The sequence below is a fragment of the Cynocephalus volans genome, chromosome 4, assembly GCF_027409185.1.
Source record: "Cynocephalus volans isolate mCynVol1 chromosome 4, mCynVol1.pri, whole genome shotgun sequence".
NCBI classification, from domain to species: domain Eukaryota; kingdom Metazoa; phylum Chordata; class Mammalia; order Dermoptera; family Cynocephalidae; genus Cynocephalus; species Cynocephalus volans.
In genome coordinates this window covers 46,041,928-46,053,316 of record NC_084463.1, presented here as the reverse complement: position 1 = coordinate 46,053,316, position 11,389 = coordinate 46,041,928, and the positions used below count along the sequence as shown (strand labels likewise).

Below are 11,389 nucleotides of genomic sequence, written 5' to 3'. Positions count from 1 at the left end.
ATCTCCTTGCCATGTCTTATGAAATTTGGCCCCTATAAAGACTCGATGGGGTTCATCCTCTTGCCACCCCACTCCTCAGAGGAGCAAACAGGCTCAGAGTGCTGCAGTGGCATTCCCGAGACACAGCTTCTAGGTGGCAGAGTCACCACGGTGCCTTGGAGGGGGCGGGCACTCACCTACTGAAGAGCTGGTCCAGGAACTGTGGGATGGTGGCGAAGTCCCAGTAGGAGCAAAGGAAGGTGGAGAAGTGGGGGACCGTTCTGCCCTGGAGAGCTGGCAGCAGGGACTCCAGCAGCTTCGCCCTTGTGCCTGGCTGGAGGGTCCGCATCATGCGGATCTCTTGCAGGTCCAGGGTACGACCCTTTTTACCCTGGAAGGAACAAGGAGGGACACGCTTTCAGTGTCATCACCGTGAATCGCCAGAGAACTGGGGCCTGGACCCCTCTTAGCTGTGGACCAGGGCAGTACTACCCCTGCCCAGGAACCACCCACTATCCCAGCAGGAGCATTCTAAATGACCCAATGAAAGCCACACTCATCTGCTCACCTAGTACCAGCCCACCATCTATGGACCTTGATGTGTACCCTCATCCCAGCATCAGCCCCAATGGACAAAGTTTTAAAAACACTTTCATTATACAGGGGCCAGAGAGGATCCACTGATGTTAAAGCTCCTGGTAACAAGCCTACTTATCATGTACCCCATTGCTGACCCAGCAGCAGCTACATGACATAGCTCCAATACCAGCTGAATGTTATTTCTATATGCAAACCCATCAACCTCAAAAGATAACAGTAAAGTCCCTGACCTGTGAAAACAAGTCTGTAAAGACTGAAAAAGGTGTTTACTTCTTCAAATTCACTGACACCAATGCAGAGATAAAGAATCTGGGAGTCATGATAAAACCAATAAAAACAAATTAATATGGCTTGAGCCACAAACTCCAAATAAACAGAGGTCTATGAATTGGCAGCAAGAGAATTAAAAATAATCATTTGAAATAAGTTCAATGAGATTTTAGAAAACTAAATAAAATTTTAAAAACAATGCATGAACAAAACAAGAAGTTTAATTTAAAAAATAGAAATCATACAAAGAAGACCAAATAGCAATTCTGGAGCTGAAAAATATTCTCACAGAACTTAAAATAATAAAGAGAGCTTTAACAGAAGACTTGGTCATTCAGAAGAATTAATAAACTTAAAGACTGGTTATTTAAAATTTAACAATTAGAGAAAAAAGGGGGATTAAAAATAGAGAAGAATGCATAAGGGACTTATGGGACACCATCAAGTGTATGAATATAGAACTTATGGGTAACCTGGAATAAGAAGAGAGAGATTTTAAAAAAAGGAGTATTTAAAAAAATACTGTCTAAAAACTTTACATATCTTGAGAGTGATGAAGAAATGCAGATTAATGAAGCTTTGAAAAAACTCAGGCAAAATATTCCCAAAGAAGGATAACCTGAAGCAAACTATTATCAAATTACCAAATGTCAAAAACAAAGACAGAGTTTTGAAACCATTCATAGAAAAAGAGACATTACACATGAGGGGAGACCAGCAGTTCTGAATATAAACACATTTCTTATTAAGTAATATAAAACTTAGGAGAAAAATTCTCTCTGGTAAATAGTGATTTCTCTTACATGCAGAAATGCTGGTTCAACTTCACCAGAACTGCATCTTGACATATCTTCAGAGAGCAGAGCAAGACAGCCCCTTTAAAGGCTATTAGTTCCTGTTAATACATAATTCTCATCTGCTATAGTGAAGGCTTCCTCAACATGACATGTGTGTAGCTACTTGTAGATGAACAACCTGCAGAAGGAGCTCATGAACTTTTCAACTTGGAGATTAAATGTTTCAAGTTTGGTTTGTGAATTTCCTTTCTTCACTCTTTATTCTGTTCAGATTTTCTGGCCAAACTTCCCATTTCAGTATACATTAGGATGCTGTTGACTTTCCTTGGGAATTGACTGCAGATGACAAGTTTCAGGACAGGACCAGAGCAAAGCCAACAACACAAATGGGATGAGTGACTACAAGCAGGCAGAAATTGTACTAGCAAAATTCTCTTAAATGTCTGTAAGTTACTCTAAAATATCTCTGCATTACCAGAAGTGTTTGCATATATGCAGACTTCTTGGTTGAACTGGCTGTGAACTCATAAATTAAATAGAGTTTTACTCTATTACATTCAACAGGCAAATATCTCTAGCACATCTTAAAAGTAACTCCTTGATCTTTTCCATCTGAAAAATATGCATTCTGCTGAAATGTGCCTCTGTTCTGTCCTTGACAAAATCTGCCTTCTCACAGATGGCCGTGGTCAATGGACTTAACTCCACAAAATGTGAGCAGAACTAAATAATATAGTGACAAAAAAGGATACAAAAGATTGACAACACAAAACAGTTGATTTTTTGAGAATACGAAACTGATAAACAAATAGCTAGACTAAGAGAAAAAGAGAGAAGACCCAAATAATAAAAATCAGAAATGAAAAAGTATACATTACAGCTGATATGAAAGAAATACAAGAAATCATTAGAGGCTATTATGAATAACTATATGCCAACATATTTAAAAATCTGGAGGAAATGGATAAATTTCTGAACACACACAACCCACCAAGACTGATCCAAGAAGAAACAGAAAAGCTGGACAGACTAGTAACTAACAACAAGACTGAATTACTAATCAGCACTCTCCCAACAAAGATAAGCCAAGAACAAGATGGCTTCACTGTTGAATTCTAACAAACATTTAAAGAATTAATAACAATTCTTTCCAAACTATTCCAAAAAATTGAAGCAGAGTATATTCTCCCAAATTCATTCTATGAGGCCAACATCATTCTGAAACCAAAACCAGCCAAAGACACAAAAGAAAAAGAAAACTACAAACCAGTATTCTTTTTGAAGAGAATCAAAAATTCTGAATGAAATACTAGCAAGCAGAATTCAAGAGAATTCTTCAAAAGAAGAGATCGATAAATTGGACTGCATTCAAATTAAAAATTTGCTGTGTTTCCCAACACACCAGTCTTTCTTCATAGATATCCTATGTTCAGTAAACCCCATCCACAGGGCTAAAGGAGGTCACTTCCCAGCTTTTCAGTGACTGAAAGTGCAGGAGAAGAGCCAGCAGCATTGCTGGGGGAGGTGGACAGCATGGACCTGGCTGCTCTGCTTCCAGGATGACCTCCATCTCTGATGAGCAGGTATATCCTCCATGATTCAAACAGAACTGAGGAAAGTGGTCCTGACAAAGACCAGATGAAGGACTATTCAATAGCAAATCAAAGATGGCACATGAGAGGCCCATCTGGCTGTACCCAAGAGTCAGAGAGCTGATTCCCTGGTGAAGAGCATCAGGTTTAATAAATGGACATCACCATTTTAAAATCCAGTGGTGTTGGACTAATGAAGAGGACCACAGATGTGGCAGTCATAATTAAGGTTACAGTTCACCTTAGGGTGAGTTATAACAAAGGGGTGGTTGATGGTGCCACAGAAACAGAAAATTTGTCGGTCGCTTTACAGCAGTTTCTCTACTTCTGAGTCTAAAAAATAAAACAGCCCTGTGAGTAGGATCAACACAGGAGACTGAGGAGGGTGGCAGCACACACTACCTTGGGAGCCTGGATGTCTACATCTAAATGAGATATCTTGAAACGGTCAGTGCATATCCCCCCCCCCTTGCTGCCCGAAATGGAGATTTGCTCTCTGCCCTCAATATATGCAACTGCCCAACCAGGTCGGGAAGCAGAGGGAAATGCAGCCTGCATTCTGCTTCCCATGCAGGTGCTCCAGCTCAGGCTGTGTCCTCTGTAGGAAAGATCAATTTTTCTAGGTATGTTTGGAGGAGACATTTTCCTGATTCACAGAATGGTGCTGTATGGTCTAGCGGAGACTCTGAAATCACTGGAGAAAAAATGTGGAGGCTGCCAGGAATCTCTTGGAACAGTGGGGATACATTGCGAAATGTGACACGTCATTCTGAAGTGTCATTATCTTTACTTCTGTTTTATTGACAATGACTGGGACCAGACAATCTACCCAGACTGACATGGTCTAGGGAAATGAGATCACTCATGGAAAAGTTGGAACCCAGCTGTTTCTACTTTCCAGTTTTTCACGAATTAGGTAAGTCATTTTCTCTTTACTGACTACAGTTTCCAACAATCTGGCCAGGCTCTACTGCTTCTGCAGGTGACATGACAACTATGGGCCTGGAGGGAGATGAAATGATGACCTTTCTTATAACCACGTTTTGGGGGCCTCATCTCACACACGCAGATTCACTCCAAAGACTAAGCTGGGTGAGGGTCTATTTCTCAGCTCCATTAACAGAGAGAGATCAAGACGTAGGTGAGTGATGAGATGAAGTAGGATTTTTTTCAGTGAAGTGTTAGGAGTATTCTCTGCTCAGAATTTCAGTCTCAAATGTTACTGTATCATAACTAAACCCACATGTTTTCAGATGTGAAAATATAATTCATATTAGATATATAAAGCCAAAAATTGATAGGATTGTGAACAAGTATCTATAATTTTCTGATGTACTTGAATTGGAATTACATTTTTCCTTATTTTTATGTTTATTTTCTCAGCTTAACTTAGTATATGCATTTACATTAAATTTTACCTAGTAAGACATACCAGGTCTGAACTAATTCAGTATGCTTTAATCATATGTTTTTGCTCTTTTAAGTCTGAAGATACGTGAAGTACATTCAAAATTTTTAGGACTGTTTAAACTCATGACATTATAAAATATGAGATATTCCTAACACTATACAATAATGAGTTTTTGACAGGTGGCCTTGGTGCTACAAAGCTGTGCTCTAACCAGTTGAGCTAACCAGCATAGGTGGCTATGTATAGGGTTTTCTTTAATTCATTATAGTAATTGCTAATAAAATAATTTTTTTTCTCTTTACCAAAAAAGTATCTGGAAATATTTGTAACCTCATGACCAGCATAGATGAATGCTGAGCTGAATATGTTAAAAGTAAGTAAAAATGTTTTCTTAAATAAATTCAGTTTTAAGTATTGTAGGTTTTCTAAATGAACTTAAAACATATAACACGGATCAGAACATCAGGGTGGGCGCGGGGTGCGGTTCCGGGTCGTGGAGCGACTCGGGGCAACAAGGCTGCTGCTTGTTCGGCCGGCAGCGGCTAGCAGCAGGGGCATGAGGGCGAGTCCGGGAGGTGGCAGGTGAACGGGCCAGGAGGAGCGCCGGTCCCCGAGGATCCCTAGAGTGCAAAGCTCGGGGCAGGGGCTGGGAGGCGTGGGGGAGCCGGGCCCTCCCCTCAGGAACGTGTCCTGGGGCCGACCCGGTCCATAGTGTGGAAGCAGCTTCAGGTAGGTGAGCTCGTGGAACAATATGAAGAGGAGAAAATAGCCTTTTAAGGAGATTGGCCCACAGAAAGGATGGCCTTCTTGGACAATCCAACTATCATTCTAGCTCATATTCGACAGTCACATGTGACCAGTGATGACACGGGAATGTGTGAGATGGTTCTCATTGACCATGATGTTGACCTAGAGAAGATTCATCCTCCTTCAATGCCTGGAGACAGTGTGTCAGAAATTCAGGGAAGCAATGGTGAGACTCAGGGCTATGTATATGCCCAGTCAGTTGATATTACCTCAAGTTGGGACTTTGGTATTAGAAGACGCTCAAACACAGCTCAAAGATTAGAACGACTCCGAAAAGAGAGACAAAACCAGATCAAATGCAAAAATATTCAGTGGAAAGAAAGAAATTCTAAGCAATCAGCCCAGGAGTTAAAGTCACTGTTTGAAAAAAAATTGCTCAAAGAGAAGCCTCCAAGTTCTGGAAAGCAGTCAATATTATCTGTACGCCTGGAGCAATGCCCTCTGCAGCTGAATAACCCCTTTAATGAGTATTCCAAATTTGATGGCAAGGGTCATGTAGGTACAACAGCAACCAAGAAGATTGATGTCTACCTCCCCTTGCACTCAAGCCAGGACAGACTACTGCCAATGACTGTGGTGACAATGGCCAGCGCCAGGGTACAGGACCTGATTGGACTCATCTGTTGGCAGTACACAAGCGAGGGACGGGAGCCGAAGCTCAATGACAATGTCAGTGCCTACTGCCTGCATATTGCTGAGGATGACGGGGAGGTGGACACTGATTTCCCCCCACTAGATTCCAACGAGCCCATTCATAAGTTTGGCTTCAGTACTTTGGCCCTGGTTGAAAAGTATTCATCTCCTGGTCTGACTTCCAAAGAGTCTCTCTTTGTTCGAATAAATGCTGCTCATGGATTCTCCCTTATTCAGGTGGACAACACAAAGGTCACCATGAAGGAAATCTTGCTAAAGGCAGTGAAGCGAAGAAAAGGATCCCAGAAAATTTCAGGCCCTCAGTACCGCCTGGAGAAGCAGAGTGAGCCCAATGTTGCCGTTGACCTGGAGAGCACTTTGGAGAGCCAGAGCGCGTGGGAATTCTGCCTGGTCCGCGAGAACAGTTCAAGGGCAGACGGGGTTTTTGAGGAGGACTCACAAATTGGCATAGCTACAGTACAGGATATGCTTAGCAGCCACCACTACAAGTCATTCAAAGTCAGCATGATCCACAGACTACGATTCACAACTGACGTACAGTTAGGTATCTCTGGAGACAAAGTAGAGATAGACCCTGTTACGAATCAGAAGGCCAGCACTAAGTTTTGGATTAAGCAGAAACCCATCTCAATCGATTCTGACCTGCTCTGTGCCTGTGACCTTGCTGAAGAAAAAAGCCCCAGTCATGCAATATTTAAACTCACGTATCTAAGCAATCACGACTATAAACACCTCTACTTTGAATCAGATGCTGCTACTGTCAATGAAATCGTGCTCAAGGTTAACTACATCCTGGAATCACGAGCGAGCACTGCCCGGCTGACTATTTTGCTCAAAAACAAAGAAAACTGAACAGACGTACAAGCTTCAGCTTCCAGAAGGAGAAGAAATCCGGGCAGCAGTTATACTGGCCTCAACCCTCAGTCTGTTGCTGTGGCCCCAGAGCCTGCCTGCCAGGGCCAGAACCCTAGAGCCCACCCTGTGTCCTGCAGTCCTGTGGGCTTAGGGCTGGTGGGCTCCTGGGGGAAGGGGGGGCACCCCTAAGAGGGAACGCTGGGGACATTGCCATGGGACCGAAGCCTGATTGGCAGTGGCTATGACTAGCAATGCCCGGGGCCAGGCCACCCCTAGAGGAGCCTCATGCTGCCCAGCCATCCTCAGTGCCTGGCAGCCTCCCCGAGGATGTACATAGCCGTGCCCAGATATTTCCTTGCAACTTGATCAAATTTCTTAAAGCAAACGAAGAACAAAAATGTACATTTCTTTTTTTTCCTTTTAATAAACAGGTGTACTCTTAAAAAAAAAAAAAAAAAAAAAGAACATCAGGGTGGGCAAAATTTATATAGCAGTAAGTGAAAAATAAAGTGCAATATAAAAAATATATAATGTGCTTTTTACAAAATGATCTTTAAAGTTAGAATCTCTGATGTTTTCTTCAAATGTTTCAAGTTTTGTTTGTTTATTAAAGCATACTTTTTTTTAAAAGTGACAAGTACATTTCGATTTACCTGCTGGATCAGCACAAATTTCCTGTTAATGTTTTCTGAGTTCAATATAAATAGAGTTTTCTACCATTTATGCATCTTTAAAACAAAAGACAGAAAGGGTGGAAACATGATACTGTTGTCAAAAAATGGAACAATGAGAGTGATTTTTTTTATTTGTGGTCACAACAACATCCAAACATTTGATTGATAGAAAAGCTATTTCTAAACATTATAGAATTTTAAGTTCATCTTAAATTGCTCATGTTAATATTCTGCATTTCATGCATTAATGAGGGTAACGTCAGGTAGTCCAGGGCCTTGAAAATGACATATGCCTTCAATAATAAAGATAATTTCTCTCAATTGTTATCAGGATATGTCCAGTACCAGGACACCTTGTATAATTTCACAGAATAGTTTTGCAGTTAGTGTCTTTTATTATTTGGCCAGGATACTGGTGTTATTATTTTATCAAATTAATTTAATCCCATGCTTGGAACAATTCAGTTTTATGACAGGAAATAAATGGGAAACTGTCATATTTAATCAGATTCTACTGAGATGAAAGAATATCTAATTATATTTCCAAGTTCACTTAGCAGTATATCATTTCATTAAAAAATATATATATGACAATGCAGAAATGTTGAGAATTAGTATTTCTGATCACACTCAGAAATGAATGACTAACATAGAAAATTGTTTTAAAACTGTCTGAAATGCATGTGTTTATAAAGGGCATGTAACAGAAGCTCTTTGTCCAGAAGCTTAATCTGCTAAAGAGAAACATTTATCTTTTTTTTTTTTTTTTTTAAGATGACCGGCAAGGGGATCTTAACCCTTGCCTTGGTGTTGTCAGCACCACGCTCTCCCAAGTGAGTGAATCGGCCATCCTTATATAGGCATCCAAACCCTTGGCCTTGGTGTTATCAGCACCACACTCTGCCAAGTGAGCCATGGCCCTGAGAAACATTTATCTTAACTGCCAGATCCAAACAGCTAATAGTCCCACCAACATGCATCTGCATTTTTAGCACATGACCCAGACCCATCCATGTTGTTGCAAATGGCAGAATTTCATTCTTTTTTATGGCTGAGTAGTATTCCATTGTGTGTATATACCACATTTTCTTTATCCGGTCATCTGTTGATGGACACTTAGGTTGGTTCCATACTTTGGCTATTGGAAATACAGCTGCAATGAACATGGGAGTGCAGGTATCCCTTTGACATGGTGATTTCCATTCTTTGGATGTATAAGCAGCAGTGGGATTGCTGGATCATCTGATAGCTCTACCTGTAGTTGCTTAAGAAACCTCCACACTGTTCCTATAATGGCTGTGCTAATTCACAGTCCCACCAACAGTGCAGAAGAGTTCCCCTTTCCCTGCATCCTTGCCCGCATTTGTTACTCTCGGAATTTTTAGTAATGGCCAGTCTAACTGGGGTGAGGTGATCTCTCAATGTGGTTTTGATTCGCATTTCTCCGATGACTAGTGATGTGGAGCATTTTTTCATGTTCTTGTTGGCCATTTGTATTTCTTCCTCTGAAAAGTGTCTACTCATCTCCTTTACACAGTTACTTTTATTTTCTTGTCTTACTGTTATGTAAAATTGCCAAAACATTTCTGAAAACAGTGATGATAACAGATACTTGTTTTGTCTTCTTACTGATTTTAATAAAAATGGCTTCAGCAATTGATGGTCCCCTTAGATATTTACTATTGAATTTTCTTGAATAATTTAAAAATAATTTTTAAATTATTTCTGTTTACATATTTCTTAATTTTTAAAAAAGTTGTAAATAGCTGTTGAATTTTATTTACTGGCTTTCTGGAATCTGCTGGGGTTAGATCCTGTAAGAACTGCAGCCCTTCCTGGTGACCATGTGCTGCTTCCACTACCTGCCATCCCTGCCCACAGATCATCTGGATCTGCCTCAGAGAACACATGACAAGTCACCTGTCCACAGACCAGCTTTCAATGCAGCAGGGATGGGCTCTTACCTTCACCTCCAGGGCACTTGTGCTGGGCAGCTCTGTATCACTGGAAGGAAAAGAAGTCAGAGTTGAGGACCCACACCAGGCCAGGAGCTGTCCCCTTCCCCAAGCCAGCCCCAGGGAAAAACCAGCCGTATCCCATCCCTCCTACCACTCCCAACTCTCAGGCCAGGAGACCACGTCAAGAGGAGAGGACAGTGCCTTCCTGCTGGCTGACACCCAGGAGGGGCCATGACACAAAGCAGGGGGAGTGCGGGGCTGGGCAGGGGCTGTTCTGGGTCCATGGGAGCTCTGGCTGCATAACGGGGCTGCCCCTACCAGGCTGCAGGCAGCGTCCTTTGTGAGATCTGAGAAAGTCCAGTCCTGAGAAGGGACGGTGCTGCCAGGGTGGGGGGGCTGGGTCCTATCAGCAGCCCTCGAGGAAGTTACCCCATCACCGGGTTGGGATCTTGGGGGTCTGGCCTGTAAACTGCCCAGTGCAGTGAGAGTGCACCCTACAGCCATCCTGTCTGACATTTCCATGTCTCTTGTGGGTCAGCACATTCAGCATTCACGGCCTGTCCCTGCACCACGTCCACCGACTCTGCCTGTTCATCCAACTTCAACCCAACATTTCAGTCCCACAGCCTGTGCCATCTTGTCAGCCACCCTAGCCATTCTTTACCCTGTCCTGTCAGAGCCTCTGAGTATGACCCCTCCCCTGGATCAGTCCAAACAGCTGCCTTGTCCAGTTTCTAACTGGGCTGCTGAGTGCTGCTGGGGAGGCCACTGGGCAATTAGTGGTGACTGAGTGCCCTGCAGGTGGTCAGGATTGCCCATGGCTGCATCTCCAGCCTCAGCTGCTCTTGGAGACGTCAGCTACCTCCCTTCCCCTGCAGTGGCCATGGCATGGGCCACCAAGCTCTCCACCTCACACTGTCCTGCCCTGGCTTGGCCTTGCCCATCTGTCCCACCCAGGAACACCATTGGGACTAAAAGAGGGTGACGTTCTAGAGGATTGGACAGAAGGAGGGCCCAGCAGGCGGAACCCTATGCCCCACTCTGGGCCACAGGATGAAAGCTCACGACAAACTGTGCATCCCTCAGGGGCTCCTTCAGTGACCACAACTACCCAAAGGCTGAGGGCTCCCCACTCCAGCTCACACGACACACATCTGGAGGCTCCCACAGTGGCCATCAATGACCACATCTAAAGTCAGAGGCGACCAGATGTACACCCTTGGGGACTCATCTCCCAGCACAGACTCAGGCAGAGGTCACCCCTCCACCCCCACCCTCATCTTGGCAGACCACAGAGGCCCCATCCCAATTGCTCTTCTTTTTTTTTTTTTTTTTTAATTTTGTCGATATACATTGTGGCTGATTATTGCTCCCCATCACCAAAACCTCCCTCCCTCCTCTCTCCCCCCTCCCCCCAACAATGTCCTTTCTGTTTGCTTGTCGTATCAACTTCAAGTAATTGTGGTTGTTATATCTTCTCCCCCCCCCCAGTTGCTCTTCTTGTGGCAGATCCCAAATGTGGGGCAGGGTGGCTGCAGAGGTTAGGGTTCTCATCAACACAGCACAGGGCTGCAAGCACAGCCTAAGGTCACCTTGGATCCCTGGTGCAGTTAACTCCCCTCTGACGTCAGGCTTTTCTCTTGTCAAACGGGTGCATGAGCAGTCACCCCACAGAGCCGCTGTGAGCACAAGTGAGACAACTGTGTGCATGGTCAGCACCGAATGGCCACCCGTGAATATTCAGTGGGCACTTTCCTGGGCAGCCACCCAGAGCCCAGCACCACCCAGCTGG

At 43.5% G+C, this 11,389-nt stretch overlaps 1 protein-coding gene across 2 annotated transcripts; it reads left to right on the top strand.

Moving 5' to 3' along the window:
- The first annotated feature begins 5,292 nt into the window (after positions 1-5,292).
- On the top strand, positions 5,293-7,060 carry LOC134375545 (target of rapamycin complex 2 subunit MAPKAP1-like). Of its 2 annotated transcripts, XM_063094085.1 has the most exons (2): positions 5,293-6,513; positions 6,655-7,059. In XM_063094085.1, exons 1-2 carry the CDS (start codon positions 5,448-5,450, stop codon positions 6,960-6,962), a joined length of 1,374 nt encoding a protein of 457 aa, XP_062950155.1. In that variant the 5' UTR covers positions 5,293-5,447; the 3' UTR covers positions 6,963-7,059. The 2 variants fall into 2 exon arrangements, with proteins under 2 accessions (XP_062950155.1, XP_062950154.1); XM_063094084.1 differs by having other exon boundaries at positions 5,293-7,060.
- Positions 7,061-11,389: the final 4,329 nt, after the last annotated feature.

Coding starts and splice junctions, on each gene's coding strand:
- LOC134375545 (XM_063094084.1), top strand. CDS start 5,448: ATGGCCTTCTTGGACAATCCAACTATCATTCTAGCTCATATTCGACAG.